Here is a 21205-nt window from a genome sequence, read left to right on the forward strand (position 1 = left end):
TGCTGTTCACAGTGTGGTTTCAGCTCTCAGAGACTGCAGATGTGTGTGCAAGTTGCCTTCACGTAAGTGTGCGCATGTGCGTTTACTGCTGACAAAGGCCTTAATGGCCGAAAGCTTTAATTGTGTTAATGTTTTTGCTGTGCCTATCTCGACTCAGCATCTCCGCTATATGGCAAGTAGCAACTTTCTTTCTCTGGTATTGTTACATTCCATCCTGGATTTTCCATTCTGGATTTTCCATTGTTTGATTTTTGTCATGAATAGAAAGTGTAGAAGTGGACATCCCCACAGTTGGCAATTTTCATTCCCAAAAATCAGGGACTGCCCTTGAACAAGTGGTGCTCTTATAAGCCACCTAAGATTTACCCTCGAACATGCCTCATGCAAATGAAACAACCGCTGTGCTCAATTTGTCTGGGATGGACGAAGTGTGCAATGCTTTAAATTTTGACACTGTACTGTAGGATAACCACAACATGCGCAGTCCTCAAATAACTGTACAAGTGGTCACTAGGCCGAGGGCTATCCAAAACACTTGAACCCTTTTCTCTGTGATCCATAGAAGCAGGAATATAACTTCCTGAAAAATTGCATTGTTGCACACAGTTCTTTGGAACATACTAGTACCAAGGACTGTCATGCATGAGCTGATAAAGTTGGGCAGAAAAGAAATTTATGACAGAAATTGACTGAAAGAAGCGGTTTGTCTACAGGATACATACTGAGACATCAAGAAAGAAGGAATTGTAAGCTTGGTAAAGGAGTGCAGTGTTGTGGGCAGAAATTACGGAGGGAGACCAACGAGTACAGCAGCTAAGTTCAAATAGATGTGTGTCTGGGTAGTAACACTGGAATGAAGAGGCATGTGCATGACACATTGGTATAGATTAGATTAGATTTACTTTCATTCCAATTGATCCGTAGTGAGGAGGTCCTCCAGGATGTGGAACATGTCAGAAAATCAACAATACATGACAGATATTTACAACTAAAACAAATAAGCTAATGTATCATTCCACAGGTCCCAAGTGGAATGATAGTCATTTATTAATGAACACTACATGAAAGAGTCATTTTACAAATACTAATGCACTGAATTTAAAATTAAAAAGTTTTTTATTTGTTTATAAGGTAATAAACATGTAATACAACTACTATAATACTTATTTACAATGAACTAGTGCTGAATCAAACCTTTGTTAGAATTAAGACCTCAGCAGGAGCAGCAACAGCATCAGTAACAACAACAACAACAACAACAACAACAACAACAACAACAAGTGTTCATTATCAGTTTGTGACTAAAGAGTTACCACATGATTTCAGTTCGGAGTATTTATTCCCTATGTACGTCCTTTTCCATATTATTCTATTTGTGGCAGTATTACAATTGTGTGCTGGGAACTTCGGGTAGGAGTTGGAAAAGGATTTGTGTGGAAATCAAGCCCCAATTAGTTATGGAAATACTGTCGTTGAATAATGACAAAAACATAACTCTTGTTCGCATTGAGAGTGCACGATTAAATGTAGTGTGGGTTGTAGGAATGGTTTCGTTTGCAGACAACTAAATCTTAAACATCAGACAACAATTCAGTGGCTTAAAATGGTCAATTTTTAAGATGCGGCAGTATGATGGTTTCATTTAGGAAGATCCAGCAGAAACACAATTTCACAGCGCAGAGCCTTGGGAGTCACATTAACCAACTTCAGTTACATGGGAGAAAAATGATAAAGAGGGATTGTGTGTGTCTGTCTGGAGGAAACTCAGGAAGTGAGTGGTAACTGCCTATGGTCGAAAATACCAAGGTAGGTAAAATTAATGTTTCTGCAAAGTGGTAATTATAATTCCTGACGTCGAGGATTTTCTTCCTAAATAAAGTGAAATGAAGTCTTAGGAGCAAAACAAGGGTGTGACAATGAGAAAGACTTTCAGGGTAATGGTGAACACACATTTTTGCTGTTGGTATTAGGAGATGCCCAACACAAAATTTATCACGAGCAATTAGGTTGGGAGAACTAATGACACAAGCAGGCCAGTCACAATAAACTAAGTGAGAGATTGGTTTGCTGGACACTGATGGGAAATAGAAATGATCGTTTGGTTAAGACTTCTGTCTGACGCACATCTGAAATGCTTCTGCTAGGATGTCAGCTTATTTTGTTCTGGGCACTGGAAGAGAATGTGCAAGATGATGCCAAGTCTTCTTCCAGTCCCCCTTTACATATGTGATTACAGTGTCAGCAGACACGAGTGATTCCACCAGGGGGCTCTCTGCTCTTTGATGGGTTAGTGCTTGGCTACCCTTTGCAGCATCTTTTCCCTTCCGTACTGCATGTCTATCCTCTTGCTTTTCTTTCTCCCCTCCCTTGGGGAACATGTCTATGGTGTTTTTGGGAATGTTTCACATTTTCCGTAGTTGACGTATGAACAATCTCACCACTGTTTTTCATTTCTTATTTTCCTTTCTTCGTTCACTTTCTCCTATCAGCATTTGAGGCTCCTCTTTTTCTTCTACCTCCCTGAGCACTTCTGAAGGCCGGGGCCCACACTTCTGACATGTAACAGGTAACTGTTTTAATGCGTAATTCCCAGCCCCAGGTCAACAGGTAGGGTTTGCGTGTACCCTCTGGTACAGGTCAGGCCCAGGGAGGGGTGATTGTCTGAACTGCTACCTTCCCAAATCGCCAATTGGTCCCTCTGGCAGATTTTCAGGAGGTGTGAACAATCACCTAAGGCAGGTGAGCCCCCCTCTAGGTGTGGGGGGGGGGGGGGGGAGCAGTTGGAAAGAGCATGCCATCAGAGCCACTGGCAATCTTGGGGAATTTTTCGCAGTGAACCAATCGTCATCACTGCAGTCCACATCTACCAAATGTAAACTGAGTGAAGCTCCCAATTCAAAGCCCCTCCCAGCTGCACCATGGTCCCTCGTGGTTTCACATATTGAATACAGTCAGTCCTTTGCAACAGTAAATCCGTTTCCATTTCAGAAAGGTGTTGTTGCAAATGCCGGACTTGTGAAATCTTGCTCTCATTTACGCAATGGCACTTTGCTTTTGGAGACTACTTCTGATTCTCGAGCACAACAACTGCTTGCTGCTTCGCTTTTCCACAGCTGTCCTGTTTGTGTCGACACCCGTAGAACGCTGAATTATTCCTGTGGTGTTATTTGCACTAGGCTGCTCGATGGTCTGACCGAGGCTGAACTCCAAACACAACTCTCTGATCAGGGTGTCATTGCCATCCGTCGGGTGATGAAAAAGGTAGCTGCATCCTTAGTGCCCCCACTCACTCTTTTTCTCACTTTTGGTAGTGGTGCTTCCATCCAAGATCAAAGCAGGCTATGGAGTTACCACAATCCGACTACACATTCCAAACCTGATATGCTGCTACCAGTGTCATTGTTTCAACCACACTCAAATGTCTTGTCCACACCTGGCCAAATGTGTAACCTGTGGAAGAGATGCCCCTGAGGGCAATTGTTGGCCTCCTTCTTGCCACAGTATCAACTGTAATGGGAACTATGCCGCCTCCTCTTTAGATTGTCCCATGTATTTCGATGAGCAGGCTGTCCAGGAGATCCAGGTAAAGGAAAAAGTGCCTTACCCGGCCACTCGCAAGTTATTGGCTAGTTGCAAACCCTGTGTTCTACCGTATGGCAGTTGTAATACTGTTCTTGCTGCATCTCATTTCCGTGAAGGACATGGCCACACAGACATGCCACCTCAAATTCAGCACTGAGGTGAAATTGCCCAGTGTCATGGTAGCATCACCGTCTCCTCATCCAGCTGTGCAACAAGCCACCAAACATTCCCCTCCTGGGGCGAAGTCACCTGCTACGCAACTAGCAGGCCGGAAAGGACGCAAGGAATACTCCTGCGAAGACTTCGTATGTCACTCCAGCCAACACACATCCGAGTTTTCCTCAGCCAACCGTAAAGGCTGCAAGAAGTCGAACAAAGGCATGCGGTCTTCTCGTCCACCAACTCAAAGATCCTCTTCGACAGTGTCACCGTGCGATACACTTGCCCAGCTGACCTCCATGTTGCTGGTGCCCACTGTCAACCATTTTTCTGCCCGGGCTCTGCAGGTCGACAGAGGGGAGAGTGCTGGCACCTCTGTAGATCTCGTGGAGCACAATCCTCCAGCCTCTGTGCCCTGTAGCAGTGTCTTTGAAGGCTTGCACTCAGCAGCCACCAAGGTGACACCCCTTCATTTTTTTCCATCTTCCCCTTTGTCCATTATGGCTCTCCTTCAATGTGATGTTCATGACCTTCAATCAAACAAAGAGGTGTTGTGTCTAGACAAGACAGCCTAGACACAATGAGAGGAAGCCGAAAGGCACGCGCTTAAACTCACACAGGCTGGCGTGAGGTCTGAAACAGGATACGTAATGAATGCTATAAAGAAACGTACGTAGCTTCTGGAATACTTAACTTTAATTCACATTTGTAGAACATCGCTCTTGATGATACATTAATAGAATCTCAATATCTATACTGGTAATGGCGCCTTGCTAGGTCGTAGCAAATGTAGCTGAAGGCTATGCTAACTATCGTCTCGGCAAATGAGAGCGTAGTTGTCAGTGAACCGTTCCTTGCAAAGTCGGCTGTACAACTGGGGTGAGTGCTAGTACGTCTCTCTAGACCCGCCGTGTGGTGGCGCTCGGTCTGCAATTGCTGACAGTGGTGACACGCGGGTCCGTCGTATACTAGCGGACCGCGGCCGATTTAAAAGCTACCACCTAGCAAGTGTGGTGTCTGGCGGTGACACCACAAGAGGATTTACAGCTGCTCTTAAAATCCCAGCATCTTCTTCATCTCTGCCACCAGGAAACAAAATGGCATCATCACGACCGTGTTGAGCTCTTGCATTTCTTCCTGGTCATTTTGATTCGTGCGTGGAAACCTTCTCTCCATGTTTTTAACTGTCATCCTATGCTGGACAACTGTGTTCATTATAAAAGTTGTGTGTGCAGTGTCGTCATGTTCTTCGGGATAGCAAAAAAGCTAGCTGGATTTCATTCACTAGTTCTTTTAACAGTTCCACTCCCTCTTCTTCATGTGGGCCAACCTCCTGTGGCTCTGTGGGACCAAGATCTATTCCCCAATTTCCAGCCTGACAGTAGCAGACATCGTCATAGTGGACCCTAATGCTATCTCCAGCACCTTGGGCCACCATTTTGCAGACATTTTGAGCTCCTCCCACTGTCACCCTGCCTTCCAATATCAGAAACAAGCGGAGTAGACTCGGGTGATACCCTTCTCGCTCAGAATCGTGAGTGCTACAGTGGTGCCTTTACTACGAGGGAGCTAGATCATGCTTTCATTTCATCCTGATCCTCTGCCCCAGGGCCAGATGATGTTCACATTCAGATACTGCAGCACATTTATATTGCAGGCAAGCACTTTCTGATTCATACATACAACGGCATCTGGGCAAAGTGCACGTTTCCCAGATGATGGCGTGAAGTAAGCCTGGTAAGGACACGCACTTTCCTTCTAACTACTGCACTGTTCGTCTCACCAGCTGTGTTTGCAAGGTGATGGAATGTATGATTCATGCCCAGCTGGTATGGTGGCTTGAGTCCCAAAATTTACTAACCACTGCGCAGTGTGGATTTTGAGTGTGCCGTTCTTCTGTTGACCGTCCTTCACTTTATCCATCCATGTCATGAATGGTTTTCTGCAGAAATCCCAAACTGTGGCTGTGTTTTTTGATTTGGAGAAAGCTTATGACACCTGCTGGAGGACTGGTATTCTCCTTACTCTCTACACGTGGGGCTTCTGTGGTTGCCTGCACTGTTTCCTTCAGGAATTTTTAAAAGACAGAGTTTTCAAGGTATATGTGTGTTGTGCCTTGGACACCTTATCCAAGAAAACGGTGTGCCTAAGGTTTCTGTCCCGAGCGTCGTCCTCTTTGCTATCGCCACTAACCGTACAATGGCCTGTCTCCCATTGGGCATCTCTGGCTTCCTTTTCATTGAGGATTTTGCCAGCTATTGCAGTTCTCCATGGACTTGTCTCATTGAGCAGTGTCTTCAGTGATGTTTCAATCGTCTTTACTCAAGGAGCATCGGCAGTGAGTTTTGTTTTTCCACTGACAAAACTGTTTGTATGCTGGTGACGCAAGTGGTTTCTTCCACCGTCTTTACATCTTGGGCCTGTTGCTCTTCTGTTCATTGAAGCTATGAAATTCCTGGGGTTCATGCTCAATAGGAAACTTTCTTGCTCTTCCCATGTGTCTTACCTGGTAGCCCGCTGTATGCAGTCCCTCAATGTGCTACGTGACCTTAGTTGGTACTTCCTGGCAGCAGATCGAACCACCCTCCTTCGTTTGTACCGGTAACGTGTCCATTCGAAACTAGACTATGGGTGTTTCGTTTATGCGTCAGCATGTCTGTCCCTCTTACATCATCTCAATGCTATCTACCATTGTGGCATTAGTTTGGCCACTGGCATCTTTCCCGGTTGACTGTCTGTATGCATAAGCTGCCATGAGTTCCTCCTCAACAGATATGCATGCTGTTTGTCTGCCATGTGTGGCCACCCATCCTACGCCTCCTCCTTCAATGATTACCTCCTGGAGTTCGCTTTCGGCTCTTGCTTCGACAGCTTAACTTCATGCTACCTGCAACCTTCCTGGTGGGTGTAACCCCTTAACCATCTTGGTTTCGTGCAGCGGTTGTGTTCGCCTTGGCCTCCCTTCACTTCCTATGGATACTATTCCAGCTTCGCTCTATCACCTTCAGTTTCACAACCTTAGCCCAGAACTTCATGGTAGTACCTATGTGTACACTCATGCCTCTCGGACTGATCATGGTGTCAGGTGTGCCTTCGTCATTGGCGACGACGTTTTTCCGTATCGGCTTCTGGAGCTCTGCTCAGTATTTACACCAGAGCTTTTCGCCCTGTATAAGGGCATCCAGTGACACAGTCTTTTCAATTGTGTCATCTGCTCCAACTCTTTGTTCCCTTCAAAGCCTGTGTGTGCTGTACACCGTCCATCCCTTAGTGCACGGGACTAGGAAAGCTGTCACTTGCTCGCTCTTGAAGGAGCCTCTGTGATGTTTATGTGGGTTCCTGGTCACGTTGGTCTGACAGGAAATTAGGCTGCTGCCAAGGCTGTAGTCCTCGTACCTCAGCCCGCTAGTTCGTACACTCCCTCCGATGATCCCTGTGTTGCCGTGTATCAGCAGGTGGTGTCCCTTTGGCATCAGCAATGGTCCTCCCTTCAAGGGAACAAGATCCTGGTTATTAAGCGTCTCCCAGCGGCTTGGATGACCTCCTCTCTGCCCTCTTGTCGTGAGCAGATCAGTTTAGCTAGGTTGCATATTGGGCACTGTCTTTTTAGCCATCCCCATTTGTTAAGTGGTTTTTACTCGTTGTATTCAACCTTAGATGGTCTGCTATTTCCTCATGGAATGCCCTTTTTTTTAACCCCTTACATTCTCGTTTGTGTTTGCCGTGTGAGTTATCGGGCATTTTAGCGAACAACACATGGGCTGTCGAATGCATTTTACTTTTTATCCGTCATAGCAATACGGTGAAGGCCATTTAAGTTTTAGTTCAGGACCTCCATTTCTCTATAGTGTATTTGTAGGCCTTTTGCCATGTCCCTGTTTTTATCTGACTTCTCTTCCGTTGTTTGGGATTAATGTGTAGTGGTTTTTAACTCCTCTCTTTGTCTTCCTGTTCTTCAGTTCTGACATCGGTGCATATGACCCTACTTGTTTTTCCGTCCTAAAACAAAACAAAACAAAACAAAGACTTGAGTAAACAAGGTTATGATGTTAATAGATTTCAAAGCAGGAGAGCATAGATTTGACTAGACAGAAAAACGTAAGAAGTCCAAGAGATATAGACAGTTCAGTCACATGTTAATTCAGTTTCCAAGTAATGTTCTGAATTATTTTATATTTGAAAATGTTGTGCACTGGTAGATCTGGTAACCATACTGAAAATCAACAAATGTTTAGCTGCAACTAAAACAGACATAGAGAAAGAGACAGCAAGAATTGGTTCTGATTTATGTGCATTTATATTCTTTGCAGGTTAAACATCTAATCACATGTCTGGATGTAATTGCTGTATGTGCACTTAAGTTTACTTATAAAATTAATTTCCAAAACAAATGGTACTTAACATGTAATATACTAAGAATGAAATGAAATGCACACAAACAATAAACTGTTTTAATACTTATTCCAGCGTACATCACATAGAGGACGAAGTCATGGTGTTGTGGATGTAGAATATGTTAAAGCACTGACTGCAAACCAGCTCATCAAAACATTTTCTGAATTTGATGGGGATGAGATGAAAAGAATGTTCACCTACAAATGTACATTTGACCCTCAGCACTGCAATAAACATTTTGCAAGCTTTGGAAGTGAAGGCAAAGCACGGCAGCAATTAAAGATTCATTTGTTAGAACACGTGAAGAAGTTGGAGAAAAATGAATGTAAGTTTCTACTTATAGAACAATATTTTACAGATATAGCAAAATGTAGTCATTTTATCTATAATTAACTGTGGTACATTCTACAGTCAAAATTATTCTACTGTTTGTGCTGTTTAAATGACAGAGATGCCTGTTGATATGTGTGAAAGTTGAATAAAATGTGTGAAAGCACTGTACCCCAATTTGAAATAAATTTAGCATTACCGAGCGAGGTGGCCCAGTGGTTAGCAAACTGGCATCCAGCCATCCTGATTTAGGTTTTCTGTGATTTCCCTAAATTGCTTCAGGCAAATTCTGGGATGGTTCCTTCGAAAGAGCACACTCGACTTCCTTCCCCTTCCTTCTCTAACAGATGGGACCAATGACCTTGCTGTTTGGCTTCCTCCACCAAATCAACCAACCTAAGTTTTGCATCAGCAAGCTCCAGGTCAATAAGTCGCAACTACACTGTAGTCAAAACTTATTTTCTTCTTAATTTGACTGCAGATTATTTTTTTAGCATTAAGAGATATTGTAGGAGAAATGTGGGTGACTGGTAAAGTTGTGGAACAGTTCTTGAAAGCTGATGATTAAATGTCTTCAGTGTTTTGAAACGAAGTGCATGCACTACTACTAATAGGGGTAGTTGTATAAAGCAGTTGTCCTTAGATCAACACAGAAAATGATCTCAGATCAAGCTGAACTCAGAAATCTGTGTTGATTAGACATTAATTTCTGATGAAATTACTGTAAACAAGTCATTTTTGATTGGGAAATTTCACTTATCAAGTGAAGTTCAACTGCTATCGTCAGTTTACAATGTAATGACGTTACAAAGCAGTGATTTTGTGTTATATAGATAAAAGTTGAAAGTAAATTTATCAATTGAAGTCATAAAGTCTGAAAACGAGTCCGTGATCATATTTTGGCACTTTATTTTACGTGATATCAAGACAGACCTGTAAAAATAAAGGAGTAAATGATGAAAAAGTTGTTATTAACACAAAAATGTGAAGTAAATTTGTGAATACGCTACTCTCACTTTGTTGAAGATCTAAACATTTTTTTGGTCTGTAAGATTAGGTAAGCAATGAGTGCAGACAATAACTGATCCAAGTGTTTTATAGCTATTTAGTAGCAAAGTAAGAAAGGGATATTTGAAATTTTTGCTGTAAAATGTTAAGTGCATGGAGATCAGCAGCAGCAAATAACAGTTGAATGCCTCTTACAAAAATGCTCTCTTGATTCTAATGAAAATAACTACACGATCCGTACTAAATTTTTAACTGAAAAACAAATGCTTAACTGCTATGACAGCTTCATACTCATTGATGAAAAATGTTAATAAGCATATGTAAGTCGATTAGCAAAGTGATATTTATCTTATCAAGTAGTATTCTGTTGGCTCAGTTGTTACTTCCTGGAATAGTCACGAGAATCTCAGGTTTTATCCCAGTCAGTCCTTGGAATTTTTTTCCCACTTGTCACTTCTTTTGCCTCTGGCAATATTTGTTAGTGTACAAAACGCCAAGTTGTTTTAGGACTCAGAGAAAAACTAAATTGCATAGTAGTTGTTATAGCTGCAGCTTTTGACTTGAACAATACAGTATAGCCGTCGTCCTGAATGCGAGTCCAGTATGCTAACCACTGCTCTCGGTGAGCACCAGAACTAGAAGTGAACAGGAACATAATGAATGATATTATAAACTACCTTTTATGCAGCCAGTTTATTTCAAAAAATTAATCTGAACACATTCAAAAGTATGGAAACCACCACATACAACTTCTGAATGAAAATCCACATTGTCATATTAGGAGTTGGAAATGGGAATAAATTGTGGTTTCAAGGCTGCAGCTAATCTCTGGCCACTTTCCTTAACCGTAGGTATGGCAAAATTACCAACTCTAGTTTTATGCAGCAGCTTTTTCCAGCTTCTTCTGCGTATTTTCCTCCATCTTCACAACCCGATATTTTCAATAATGAATACTGAGCACCTCGGATGTACGATTAACAGCTGCAGTTAAAGCACAATAATAGTGTCAATATCTGGTTTTGGCAGTGTGTGTGTGTGTGTGTGTGTGTGTGTGTGTGTGTGTGTGTGTGTGTGTTTGTGTGTTTGTGTGTGTGTGTGTGTGTGGTGTCTATTTTCAATGAAGGCCTTGTTGGCCGAAAGCTCACATGCTGACAGTCTTTTTGTTGTGTCTGTCTGCTACACAGCATCTTCGCTATGTGGTGAGTAGCAACTGTCCTTTTCAAAATATTGTTGGGTTTCATGGTAATTTAGATCAACACTATACCACCTCCAGTTGATCAAAATGTTATACAACATAGCAAATTTGTGAACTATGCTCTTCTTCTGAACGAAGGTCAAAATTAATCACCAGCCAACAATATTTATACAGTCAGCTCTTACTAGATTCGGATGATTTAATGACTTTCACAAAATTTCAGTCATGGGAATGTTCTTGATGATGTAGGTCAATTCCATCAGTCACTAAAGAGAATTTTACCGTAGTTTGAAAACTGCGGAGTAAAAACTGCTGTATGTTACACTGCTTCTACATCTACACTCTGCAAACCACCATGAAGTGCATGGCAGAGGGCATGTCCCATTTTATAGATATTAGGATTTCCTCGCGTTCCATTCATGTATGAAGGATGGGAAGGAGGATTGTTTGAAGGCCTCTCTGTGTGCAGTAATTATTCTAATCTCATGCTCACAATACCTTTGTGAGTGATTTGCAAGGGGTTGTAGTATATTCCTAGAGTCATCATTTAAAACTAGTACTTGAAACTTTGCTAACAGACTTTCTCAGGATTCAGAAAACTGTGAGTGATGCCCAAACAACAGGGAACTGACATGCATCGAGACTGGAAAATAGTGCATTGATAATGGCTAGGCATTCGCTGAAATCTGGATTTTCCAAATAAAACCTGTAAAAAAAAAAAGGACGACTGATTGCTGCACTGTATAATTTATAAATTTCTCAGGATAGTTTACATGTATTTTCAAGAGTTTTGCAGTTCAGTTGCTCTGGTATCCCTCCCACAGATCAAACAAACCTGTGGCCATTTGTGCTGCACTTCTCTATACATATTTAATATCCACTGTTAGTCCTGTTTGCTATGTGTCCCACACACTTCAACAGTATTGCAACTGGTCACAAGAGTGATTTGTAAGCAATCTCCTTTGTAGACTGATTGCACTTACCCAGTATAAATGCTACCACCTGCTTTATCTATAACTGAGTCTATGTGATCATTGAGCCTTTTTGTTGTTACATCAAAGACTGTAGCTTACATGCATCACTGTATGATGCAAGACTGACAACTATTTGTGTCTGCTGCAGTAATTTTGCTGCTGTGTTGACTCCAATGTATTGTCAAGATGGGTATCCTTGGCTGTTACTGTTTCATAATAGGTCACTGCGTACTTCATTTTCTTTTAATTAACCAATAAATATGTTAGAATGTAGAACCATGTTCAGCATATGTGAATTTTCCATGGCAGTGATATAAATTAACATTTTGTTTATTACAAGCATGTTCAAGGTAAAAGATTGTGTACTATTGCTGATTTAAGGAGATATGTTCTTCTTGTTACAGAATATGATACAAAAAAATGGGTTCTTTTGCCACTTCTCAGGCTTGCAGTTCATTCTATCTCTTTGTTTTATTTTTCTTCAGAATATAGCTATTATTGTAAAATAAGTGAATTTACTCTTTGAAAACATTATTCTGTATTTAACAGTTAATTACAGGAGTGATTAATTTATAAGTTGCTGTTCATTGCAGGTGAAAAATATTTTTCATCAAATGTACGTGATACTGAATATACACAAGTAGCTGCCAAGTTAAAGGCTGAAACCTTTAAAAGAACATTCCATAAAGAAGACATATGTGATGAGAATGATAGCAGTTTGTCAAACAAAGAGCCTGGAAGATGCATCGAAAATAATGCAATTAATACATATGTGCTTAGTCCCAATTCTTTGAGAGAAAACAATGTCATAAAGAGGGAAAAAGCCACCAGTTGCTGTACTGCAGATGCCCCTCAGAGAACTGAATTGGCTGAGAAGTCTTCATATGCTAGCAACCACGATAATGAAAAGGAGCTAATACACGATAAAATTTACAATGAACATAATTACACAACATTTGGTGCTAAGTTTTGTAGTGCATCTTCAGACATACATAATTCAGTTAAAAATGAAGGAATGAAACTGGAAGATTCAGATGAAAATTGTGCTCAGCAGGGAGACACATCATTGGACAATATGCAGTCAAAGTGCCTTGGGAAACTTGCTGAATCTGATGTTTGTGATATGGTAATAAACACATTTTATTGTATTGTTTCATTCATAGTCATATTAGGATTAAATGCAGTTATTATGTTTGTATGTTTGTCTGCCTGATAAAGATAAGCAACATAGCAGTGATTTGTCTTCAATTCTTTGTGTATTTACATTCATTCAGGTATGCACAGATGTGTCAACAAGACACTAGAAAAGCGAATGTGATGTACATGTGGTGCTTTCTTTTCATGTCTCTCCATACCAGATTTCTTGTTAGGATCTTCTTCCTTAACTGAGATGGCTGAACTTTCCATATCACATATAATGCTTGGAAGAGGTTTCCATCCCTTGTACCAGGTGTTAGGGCTTATTTCCATTCCATGAAAGTATGGAACACAGAAAGAATGATTGCTTAAATACTTATATGCATTTTGTAATTGGTCTGATATTGAATTTGCCTTCCCTATTCTGTGAATATTTTGGGAGTTGTAGTATATTCCTTGATTCTTCACTTAACTCTTTCCCTGCTACAAACGTGTGTATCACAGGCCATGTTGATTGCTGTGTCATTATGTCCTAAGAAGACTATCTCACCCGGACCATTCCTAGTGGACGCTTCTGTCTGTGCATGTTAGCACAATAATTCATTCACATATAGTTCACAAGAGAAATGAAGTGCTTGGTGTAAGAAACTTCTGACATACCTGAATAAGTTTAGAGTGTGTTGCTCTCAGGTGAACTTAAAGGCAAAAAATCAATATTTTCAAATACAGTCTTTCCTTCACATTGAAATAATTTGATCTTATTATAAAATATGAATCTGCATAATTTTTCATTTCTTAAAAAGTAATGAAATTTTAAAAATTAACATTGCTAAGTACTTGCTCTCTCCTGCTCAAGTTTTTAGGTTGTCCTTCATGAATTCTTCAGCTGAATAATAACATTTCTGCACTAGTTTCTCATATAAGGTTTTTTCCAGCATTTCTAAGTTTATATTAACAGTTCTCTTCCTTTCACTTCGTCATAAATTTTCATACCCATGCACTATGGAGTATGAGCATAAGATCTTAAATGATAACATGATTTGCTACAGATAATTCTTTACTAATAGGTAATACTTCATTATAGATGACTACACCATCTGTGAAAAATCTGAGATTACTATTAATAGCCAGGTAATTAATATACAACATGAACTGAAAGGGTCCCAACACACTTCCCTGGATCTCTCCTGAATCCAATAAATCATTAGTCCATTTCAAAGTACCTTCAGCAATAGGCAGGATACTACGTCAAACACTTTCCAGAAGACAAGAAATACTGCATGTATTGACTGCCTTGATGCAAGGGTTTCGGGATGCCATGTGAGAAAAGTGCGAGTTGGGTTTCACATGATGGATCTTTTTGTAATCCGTGCTGGCTGGTATGGAGGAGGTCAGTTTGGTCAAAATACCTCATTGTGCCTGAGCTCATATGGTCTAAGGTTTTACAACAGATGGATGTCATAGATATTGGATGTTAGTTTTGTGGATCTCTTTTACTACCATTTGTGTTGATAAATAAGACACCTGCTTTCTTCCAGCTTCTGGGCAAATTGTTTTGTTCAAGGCATCTATGTTATTATGGTTAAAAGAATCTCTACCTCAGCCATAACTTCTGTACAGAATCTGACCCAGATTGCATGTGGCCCTGAGGGTTGTTCAGTATTAGTGATTTCTGCTGCTTCTCAGTGTCACTGACAGTAGATATGTCACTAATCTTTGCAATAGTATGAGAATTGAGCTGATCCAATATTCTGCAATTTTCTTTTACAAAGGAATGTTTGAAAATGGTGTTTAGCATTTTGCACATTTGTTGTGCTGCCCTCAGTTTCAGGTCTCGTGCCGTCCATGAATGTCTGTATATTAATGTTGATGCCATTTATTGCCTTCACATATGACCGTAAGTTCTTTCAATTTTGAGAGAGATTTTTCAGTAAGATTCTGCTATGGTAATCAATGATGGCTTCAGACCAAGATCTTTTGACAGCCAAACACATTATTTATTATTTCTCTCTCTATAGTCCTGTGCTATATTTTACATCTGTTGTGCATTTGTAGCTGCTTCTTTAAAAATGTTGACAGTGGCTCTATACCATAGAGCTGTACCTCCCAATCAAGAATTGTTGTACTATGTACATATGTATCCAGTGCTTAGTCAACTATTCATCTGAAGTTCAGCCACAGTTCCTGCACATGCTACTGTCCGTAGCTGAATTTTGAAGTTCGTCATTGAGGTTATGACACTACTGCCTCTTTATCTAATTTGCTGGACATATAAATGTTTATTCATTTTATAGTTTCCCTTTGTACTTTAATAATCATTGTTGCTACAAGTGCCTCATGGTCACAGATACCAGTTTCACTGGTCAACAGCTTCAAAGAGGTACTTTTAAAGAAGGCATTTATGTTCATTAAATGTCATCATGCCCCCCACTTCCAAAACTGTAATCATCCCAGTTGATTGTCAGCTGGTTAAAGTCACCCCTGACGATGACATTATGAATGGGGAGTGTATGCACTAGCGAGGGAACGTTTTCTCTCCATAAAGCCATACGGGATAAATTGATAAATATTAAGCAGAATGAATCAGTGCCAGTATGGTGTTCATTCTGTTGCTCCTAATGAGAAGCATAAGGAGTGTGTCTTACATATTGGTACTGTTTATATAATGAACTTGTTCATTTGGAATGCTGTGAAAATATGCCTGGTATGTCATGCTTTAGTAATGCATGTTGATAACAACAAGTTTGTGTGAATGTCTGTTTCATACATTCTGTGTCACTCTGAACATCCCCCCCCCCCCCTTTCCCCTTGTAGAGTGTGGTAACTGAACATTGCAAATATAAATTGAAAATGCAGGTTGATGGATTGGTTCAGTGATAAGCAGGACTACAAGTTGACTAGAGCTTTCTGAAACAAATCTTAAATGGTGGTACAATAATGTGAAAAGGTTTGATTGCTATTCACCATACAGATGAGGCTTTGGGTAGCAGAGAGGCACATTAAGAAAAGACTGCCAGATATTATTAGCTCTCGTACTAAGGCTGTAATTACACACACACACACACACACACACACACACACACACACACACACACACACACACGTGTGTGCACACTGTCACCTCTGGCACTAAGGCTTAACTATGACTGCATCTGAGATGAGCAGCGATCATTCCTATAGGTACAGAAAAGGTGTGAGGAAGGGGATGGATAGCAGGGAACGGGCAGTGGAAGATGCTAGTGTTGCATGCAGTAGTGTGCAGGGACTTGGTGGGTACAGGATAATTTGCAGGGGATGGTGGTGGTGGCAGAGGGAGAGGAGAGAATTAGAGAAGGGGGATAATTTGCATGTGTAGAGCTGGGATGGTAGCAGGGAAGGGAATAGACAGGTGGAGGACAGGGACTAGCAAAGATTGAGGCCAGGGATGTTACAGGAGTGAAGGCTGTGTTGCAGGGATAGGTCCCACACGCATAGCTCAGAAAAGGTGGTGTTGGTATGAAGAATCTAGCTGGAGCAGGTTGTAAAGCAGTCATTAAAATGAATAATGCCACGTTAAGTGACATGTTCAGTAACTGAGTGGTCCAGGCATCTCTTGGCCACATTTCGGTAGTGACCATTCGTGTGGACAGACAGCTTGTTAGTGCTTGTACCCATGCCTTACAGTGTTGGCAGCTAACTTTTTATGGCATATGGCTGCTTTCAAAGGTGGTCGTGCCTTGGATGGGGGTAGTGAATTCTTGTGGTAGGGATAGACAAGGCTATTGTATAGGTTGGGTGGGTGGCAGAATACCAATATGGGGAGGATTGTGGGAAGGATATTTCTCAGTTAAGGACACAATGAGAGATATTCTAAACCCTGTTAGAGAATTTGGTTTAGTTGCTCCATTGGGTGGTTTAGTCACAAGGGGAGGAGGTGGCTGCTCCTACATGACAGGACAGAGGATGTCTGGTGGATGACAGGTGACTGGGGAGCAAGGCACAGGTGGTTAGTTTGTGGATGCAATGGGGAGGGTAAATTTGGTCTGTGGAGACCACAGTGAGACCTGTCATATTTGTAGAGAAAATGCTTGTCATCACAGGCGTGATTACCATGAGGTCTAGGGTTTAGGGAAGGGACTTCTTGGTGTGGAGTGGGTGGCGACTGTCAAAGTGAATGTATTGTTGGTCTTTGGTAGGCTTGGTGGGGACGGATGTACTGATGTAGTCGTCCTTGAGGTGGTCAACATCGAGGAAGTTGGCTTTTTGAGCTGGGGAGGAGAAGCAAATGGAGGAGAAGGTGTTGAGATTGTGGAGGAATGTGAATAGGGTGACCTCATCCTGTGTCTAGGTCATGAGGATGTTATTAGTGAATCTGAACCAGGTGAGAGGTTTGGGATTCTGGATGGATTTCTCTAAGTGGCCCTTGAATAGGTCACCATAAGTTGGTGCCATGTGGGTGCCCATTGTTATACCAAGCATTTGTTTTTAAGTGATGCCCTCAAAGGAAAAGTAATTTTGGGTGAGCATATAGTTGGTGGAGGTGACCAGGAAGGGAGCTGACAGTGTGGAATCAGTCAGGCACTGAGAAAGGCAGTGGGGGGGGGGGGGGGCAGGGATGTTGATGTAGAGGAAGAAATCAAGAGAGATGAACAGGTTACTGGATAGTAAAGGAACAGGAACTGTGAAGAATTGGTGTACCCTTCCCACCCTCGTACAGTGGTATTTCTGTGCCCATTCACTGTGTGCAATAACCTTGTCTGTTGTTATTCCTCTCCTGCTCCCAACCCCTTGCCTCCGTGGCTCATATCTCTGAATATAGACATATCCTACTCATCCTCCCACTAGCACCTACTCTTGTTCTGTCGCAGGCATCTCCTACCTCCATGAAAGGTGTGGCCACCTGTCACTGAAACCATATGATCTACCAACTTCACTGCAACTGCTGTGCAGCACTCTGCATGCTCATGACCGTTAGAAAGCTGTGTGAATGGTGTGCACATCTATCTGCCACATTTTAACAGAGTGCATTTTATACCATGATTCAAGGGCAGAAGCAGAAATTGGTGGGGATGTGCCCTCTATTTTAGCTGATGATGAGATGAGTGTAACTAGGGTATTAAAGTTTTGAGATGTGTCTGGACTCTGGCCTAAACTTTTAGGCTGGAGGTTTCAGTGTATTGCAGAGTGGCTGGCTCATTCCTTTCTTCCTTGTGGTCAGCCAGCCACTTCCATCTGCTATATTGTTTTAGCTCCTTCTACCACATCCTTCCTGTGCCATTCATGTTTTACTACTGCTGCAATGCTTCATCCCGTGCTTCTGTGTGGGTACGCACGTAGTTTTCCAACCTTTGTTACCTGTGGTTTACATTCTGTTTTATCTTCCTGTTATGGGTATTTTCTTGACACCCGTCTCAACCTGTTTCTGCACGGGCGCTGAAGACCTTTCCATCTTGTGCCCATACAAACCTCTGCATCTCCAGCTCATCACCTCTCATCACCCAACTTTGGGCAAGAGATGGCTGGATCACCTATTCGCTGAGCATGCCACTCACCATGATGTGCTTGACTGCCATGAATGATTCCCAATCTGTGCCATGTGAGTTCTTCCCACCACTATTAGATTTTTGGAATTGCACTATTGGAAACTCTCCCTGCAATTTATCCTTCATTGATGCAACCCCTCTAACTTCAACCTTTGCTGGTCTGTCCTCCACCTGTCTACCCCCTTCCCCCTGCTTCTGCTCCAGCCCTACATGCACACTGTCTATCTTATCCTCTCAACACACCTGCATACTCCCCCCCCCCACCCCCCCTCCCTCCCCAGCACAACCTCCTATTGCTGCACCAAGCAGCCCACTATGATATTCCTGCAAACTCTGACAGCCAGCACTAGCATCTTCTACCACTGCTATCTGGCTATCTCTTCCCCAATGTGCACCTTTTCTGTACTCCCACTACCCACCCCAGGAAAGATCACTGCTCTCCACAGTTGCAGTTGGGTCTTTGTGCCGGAAACAACAGTGAGCAAGTGTGTGTGTGTGTGTGTGGGGGGGGGGGGGGGGTAAAGAAAGCAGTAACAATCACATACACTTATAGTATTCTTTGAGTGGAAAAAAATACCTTTTGAAAGAGGCCTAAATTAGGAAAACTTGTAAATATGCTTTTATTTGTTGACGACTAGTAGTATTAGGAACTAAAAGGGAGAAACTGGTGTAAAAAGAGTTTTGTTATTAATTGACAAAAATAAACAAAGATTGAAACTGAAAGCCTGCATAATATAGTCTAGAATCCTGTTAACATATCAAGGAAAAAAAAAAAACTGTGGTTGTCCCACAAAGCTGTTGCTTTATGCTAGTGCTGATTTACATAACCTTAGTAATTCTGACAGATTTATTATTGTAATTTTAGTTTGGATACATTTTTGGTAAAAATAAGTTTCAGGTGTCTGAATCTGAAGTAGTAATATGACTTAATTATATTTAATAGTATATAAAAGTTGATATGTTTATAAAATACCCTTAAAATGCATTCAGTGGACTAGAGAAACCTATTAGAATTGGTAGAGTAAATTGTATTTGTACATTAAACACAGCATTTTATTGAATGTTTCAGGTAACAGTGAGTCTAACAGGAAAGAATCAGTTTAATTCCTCCCAGTTGCCATGTGTTGGGCAAGAAGTGGATGTGAGCACTTGTGTATCACTGAAAAATACAGAACCAGGTAGAAAATGAAATGAAACCAATTACATACCAGGTGCTTAGCGTGTGCCAAATAGTTCTGTATGTCATTCTGTTACAGGGTGTCATTTCATTTTGCACAACAAATCTGAAAAATTTGAGGCAAAGACTGCAACATTCAGGGAAGTCAATAAGAATGTTGAGAGAGATGAATATCGTTTAAAGAAGAAACCAAAAGGGAAAGCAAAATTTATTGGGCAGTCAAAAGCAGAAAAGGTTAGTACTTAATGTTTCTGATAAGCCTTGTGCCTGAACTGAAGAAAATACACTGTCACTGTATTTTTGTTAGGCAGTCCAAAAAGATACATAAGAGCTTCTGAAAGTAAGTTACACATGTCATCCCATACTAAGACATTTGCGTAACAAGATGGTGCATTGTCAGAAGAGAGTACATGTTCTGGGTTTTCTGCAGACATAGTTCTTCTGCACTATGGATAACAATTGCATCACAGTGTGGGAGTGAAATGACATGAAATGATATGGCAGCTGCCATACTAAGTTTACTCCAAAGTTAGGACAGTATGGTTCTTATGGGGAAAAATGTATAAATTGCAAACAGATTCATTGCGAAATTAATGTGGTATATGGACCAAATGTTGTGCGACATGCATCTATAGTTGTATGGTACCAACAATTTGACTAAGGCCCCACAGATGTGGGTGATTGTGATCGGTAAGTCAAGATCTTGTACCATGTCATTTATATCATTTTGGCAAGCTGAAAGAATGTCAGGGGAAAGAGCTTGTCCTATAATGAGGATGTTCATCTAGTGGCTCTTGAATGGCTCCACAACCAAGGAGTGATTCTCTGTTGTCATGGAAATGGGCAAGCAGTAGAATATTCGGACAGTTGTTTACAGAGACTTGGTGACTATGTTGAAAAAATTATGCCATTTGTGTGTGTCACTTTGAAGTATAAGGGCAGCATCAAATAAAAGTTACTTGGCCTTCTGTAATAATATGTAACTTACTTTTTGAAGTCCCCCTCTAGCTTTTATTTTCCTGTTTTGGTTAGGGACACGTATGCCCATTTTAGTATACCTGTTGATTACTAGTCAAACTATGCAATTCAGCTTGCACAGCTGTGCTAAATGACTCCTGAATTCTAAATGAATTCAGTAACCAATTGAAGTCTTCTATGTGCTCTTCCAGCAACTCATTTTATGAATTTGTTTCTGTTTATAGGGGCATACTTTGATGATATTATTATTATTATTATTATTATTATTATTATTATTATTGGTTAAGTAGCATATTAGTAATGCTCTAGTCTCCATTTTTTAACTGCAGACTCCCCATTCATTCAAACTGATTATCCCTGCCAATTATGTGGCATTTATTGCATAGAACCTAAGGGCCATTTGATTAACCAGGCAGACATGTTTTCTAGGTTCTACTGATTTTCGTTAAATCTAGTCAGCTGTATCATGACAGTGATAATTGCTCTATCCAATATTGTTTAATACTGGAACAGCCAAGAATGACACGTGTCCAGACCACTCTTGTCTGAGTTGACACTTTTCCCACTACCATATCACAATTGAATAGCTTGCACATGGCTTGGTTTCATTTTAAGCTATATAAGGAAATTTGAAAATCTGAAGTTCTGTGCAATATATTGTGAAGAGCAATATTGTACCATTACTGTTGGTACAAAAAAAAAAAAAAAAAGAAAATTTAAGTTGGGTTTGCAACTGCTGCTGTCTTGA

At 41.1% G+C, this 21205-nt stretch overlaps 1 protein-coding gene across 3 annotated transcripts in view; it reads left to right on the top strand.

The window, feature by feature from the left end:
* LOC126188055 (zinc finger protein 107-like) overlaps window positions 1–21205 on the top strand; it is a 73553-nt gene that overhangs the window by 13669 nt on the left and 38679 nt on the right. For all 3 annotated transcript variants that reach the window (XM_049929490.1, XM_049929491.1, XM_049929492.1), the window contains exons 3-6: window positions 8209–8461; window positions 12237–12769; window positions 19372–19480; window positions 19559–19713. In XM_049929490.1, the coding sequence (XP_049785447.1) occupies window positions 8209–8461; window positions 12237–12769; window positions 19372–19480; window positions 19559–19713 (1050 nt within the window). The remainder of the gene's footprint in view (window positions 1–8208; window positions 8462–12236; window positions 12770–19371; window positions 19481–19558; window positions 19714–21205) is intronic.

This window comes from Schistocerca cancellata, chromosome 5 (genome assembly GCF_023864275.1).
Source record: "Schistocerca cancellata isolate TAMUIC-IGC-003103 chromosome 5, iqSchCanc2.1, whole genome shotgun sequence".
NCBI lineage: Eukaryota > Metazoa > Arthropoda > Insecta > Orthoptera > Acrididae > Schistocerca > Schistocerca cancellata.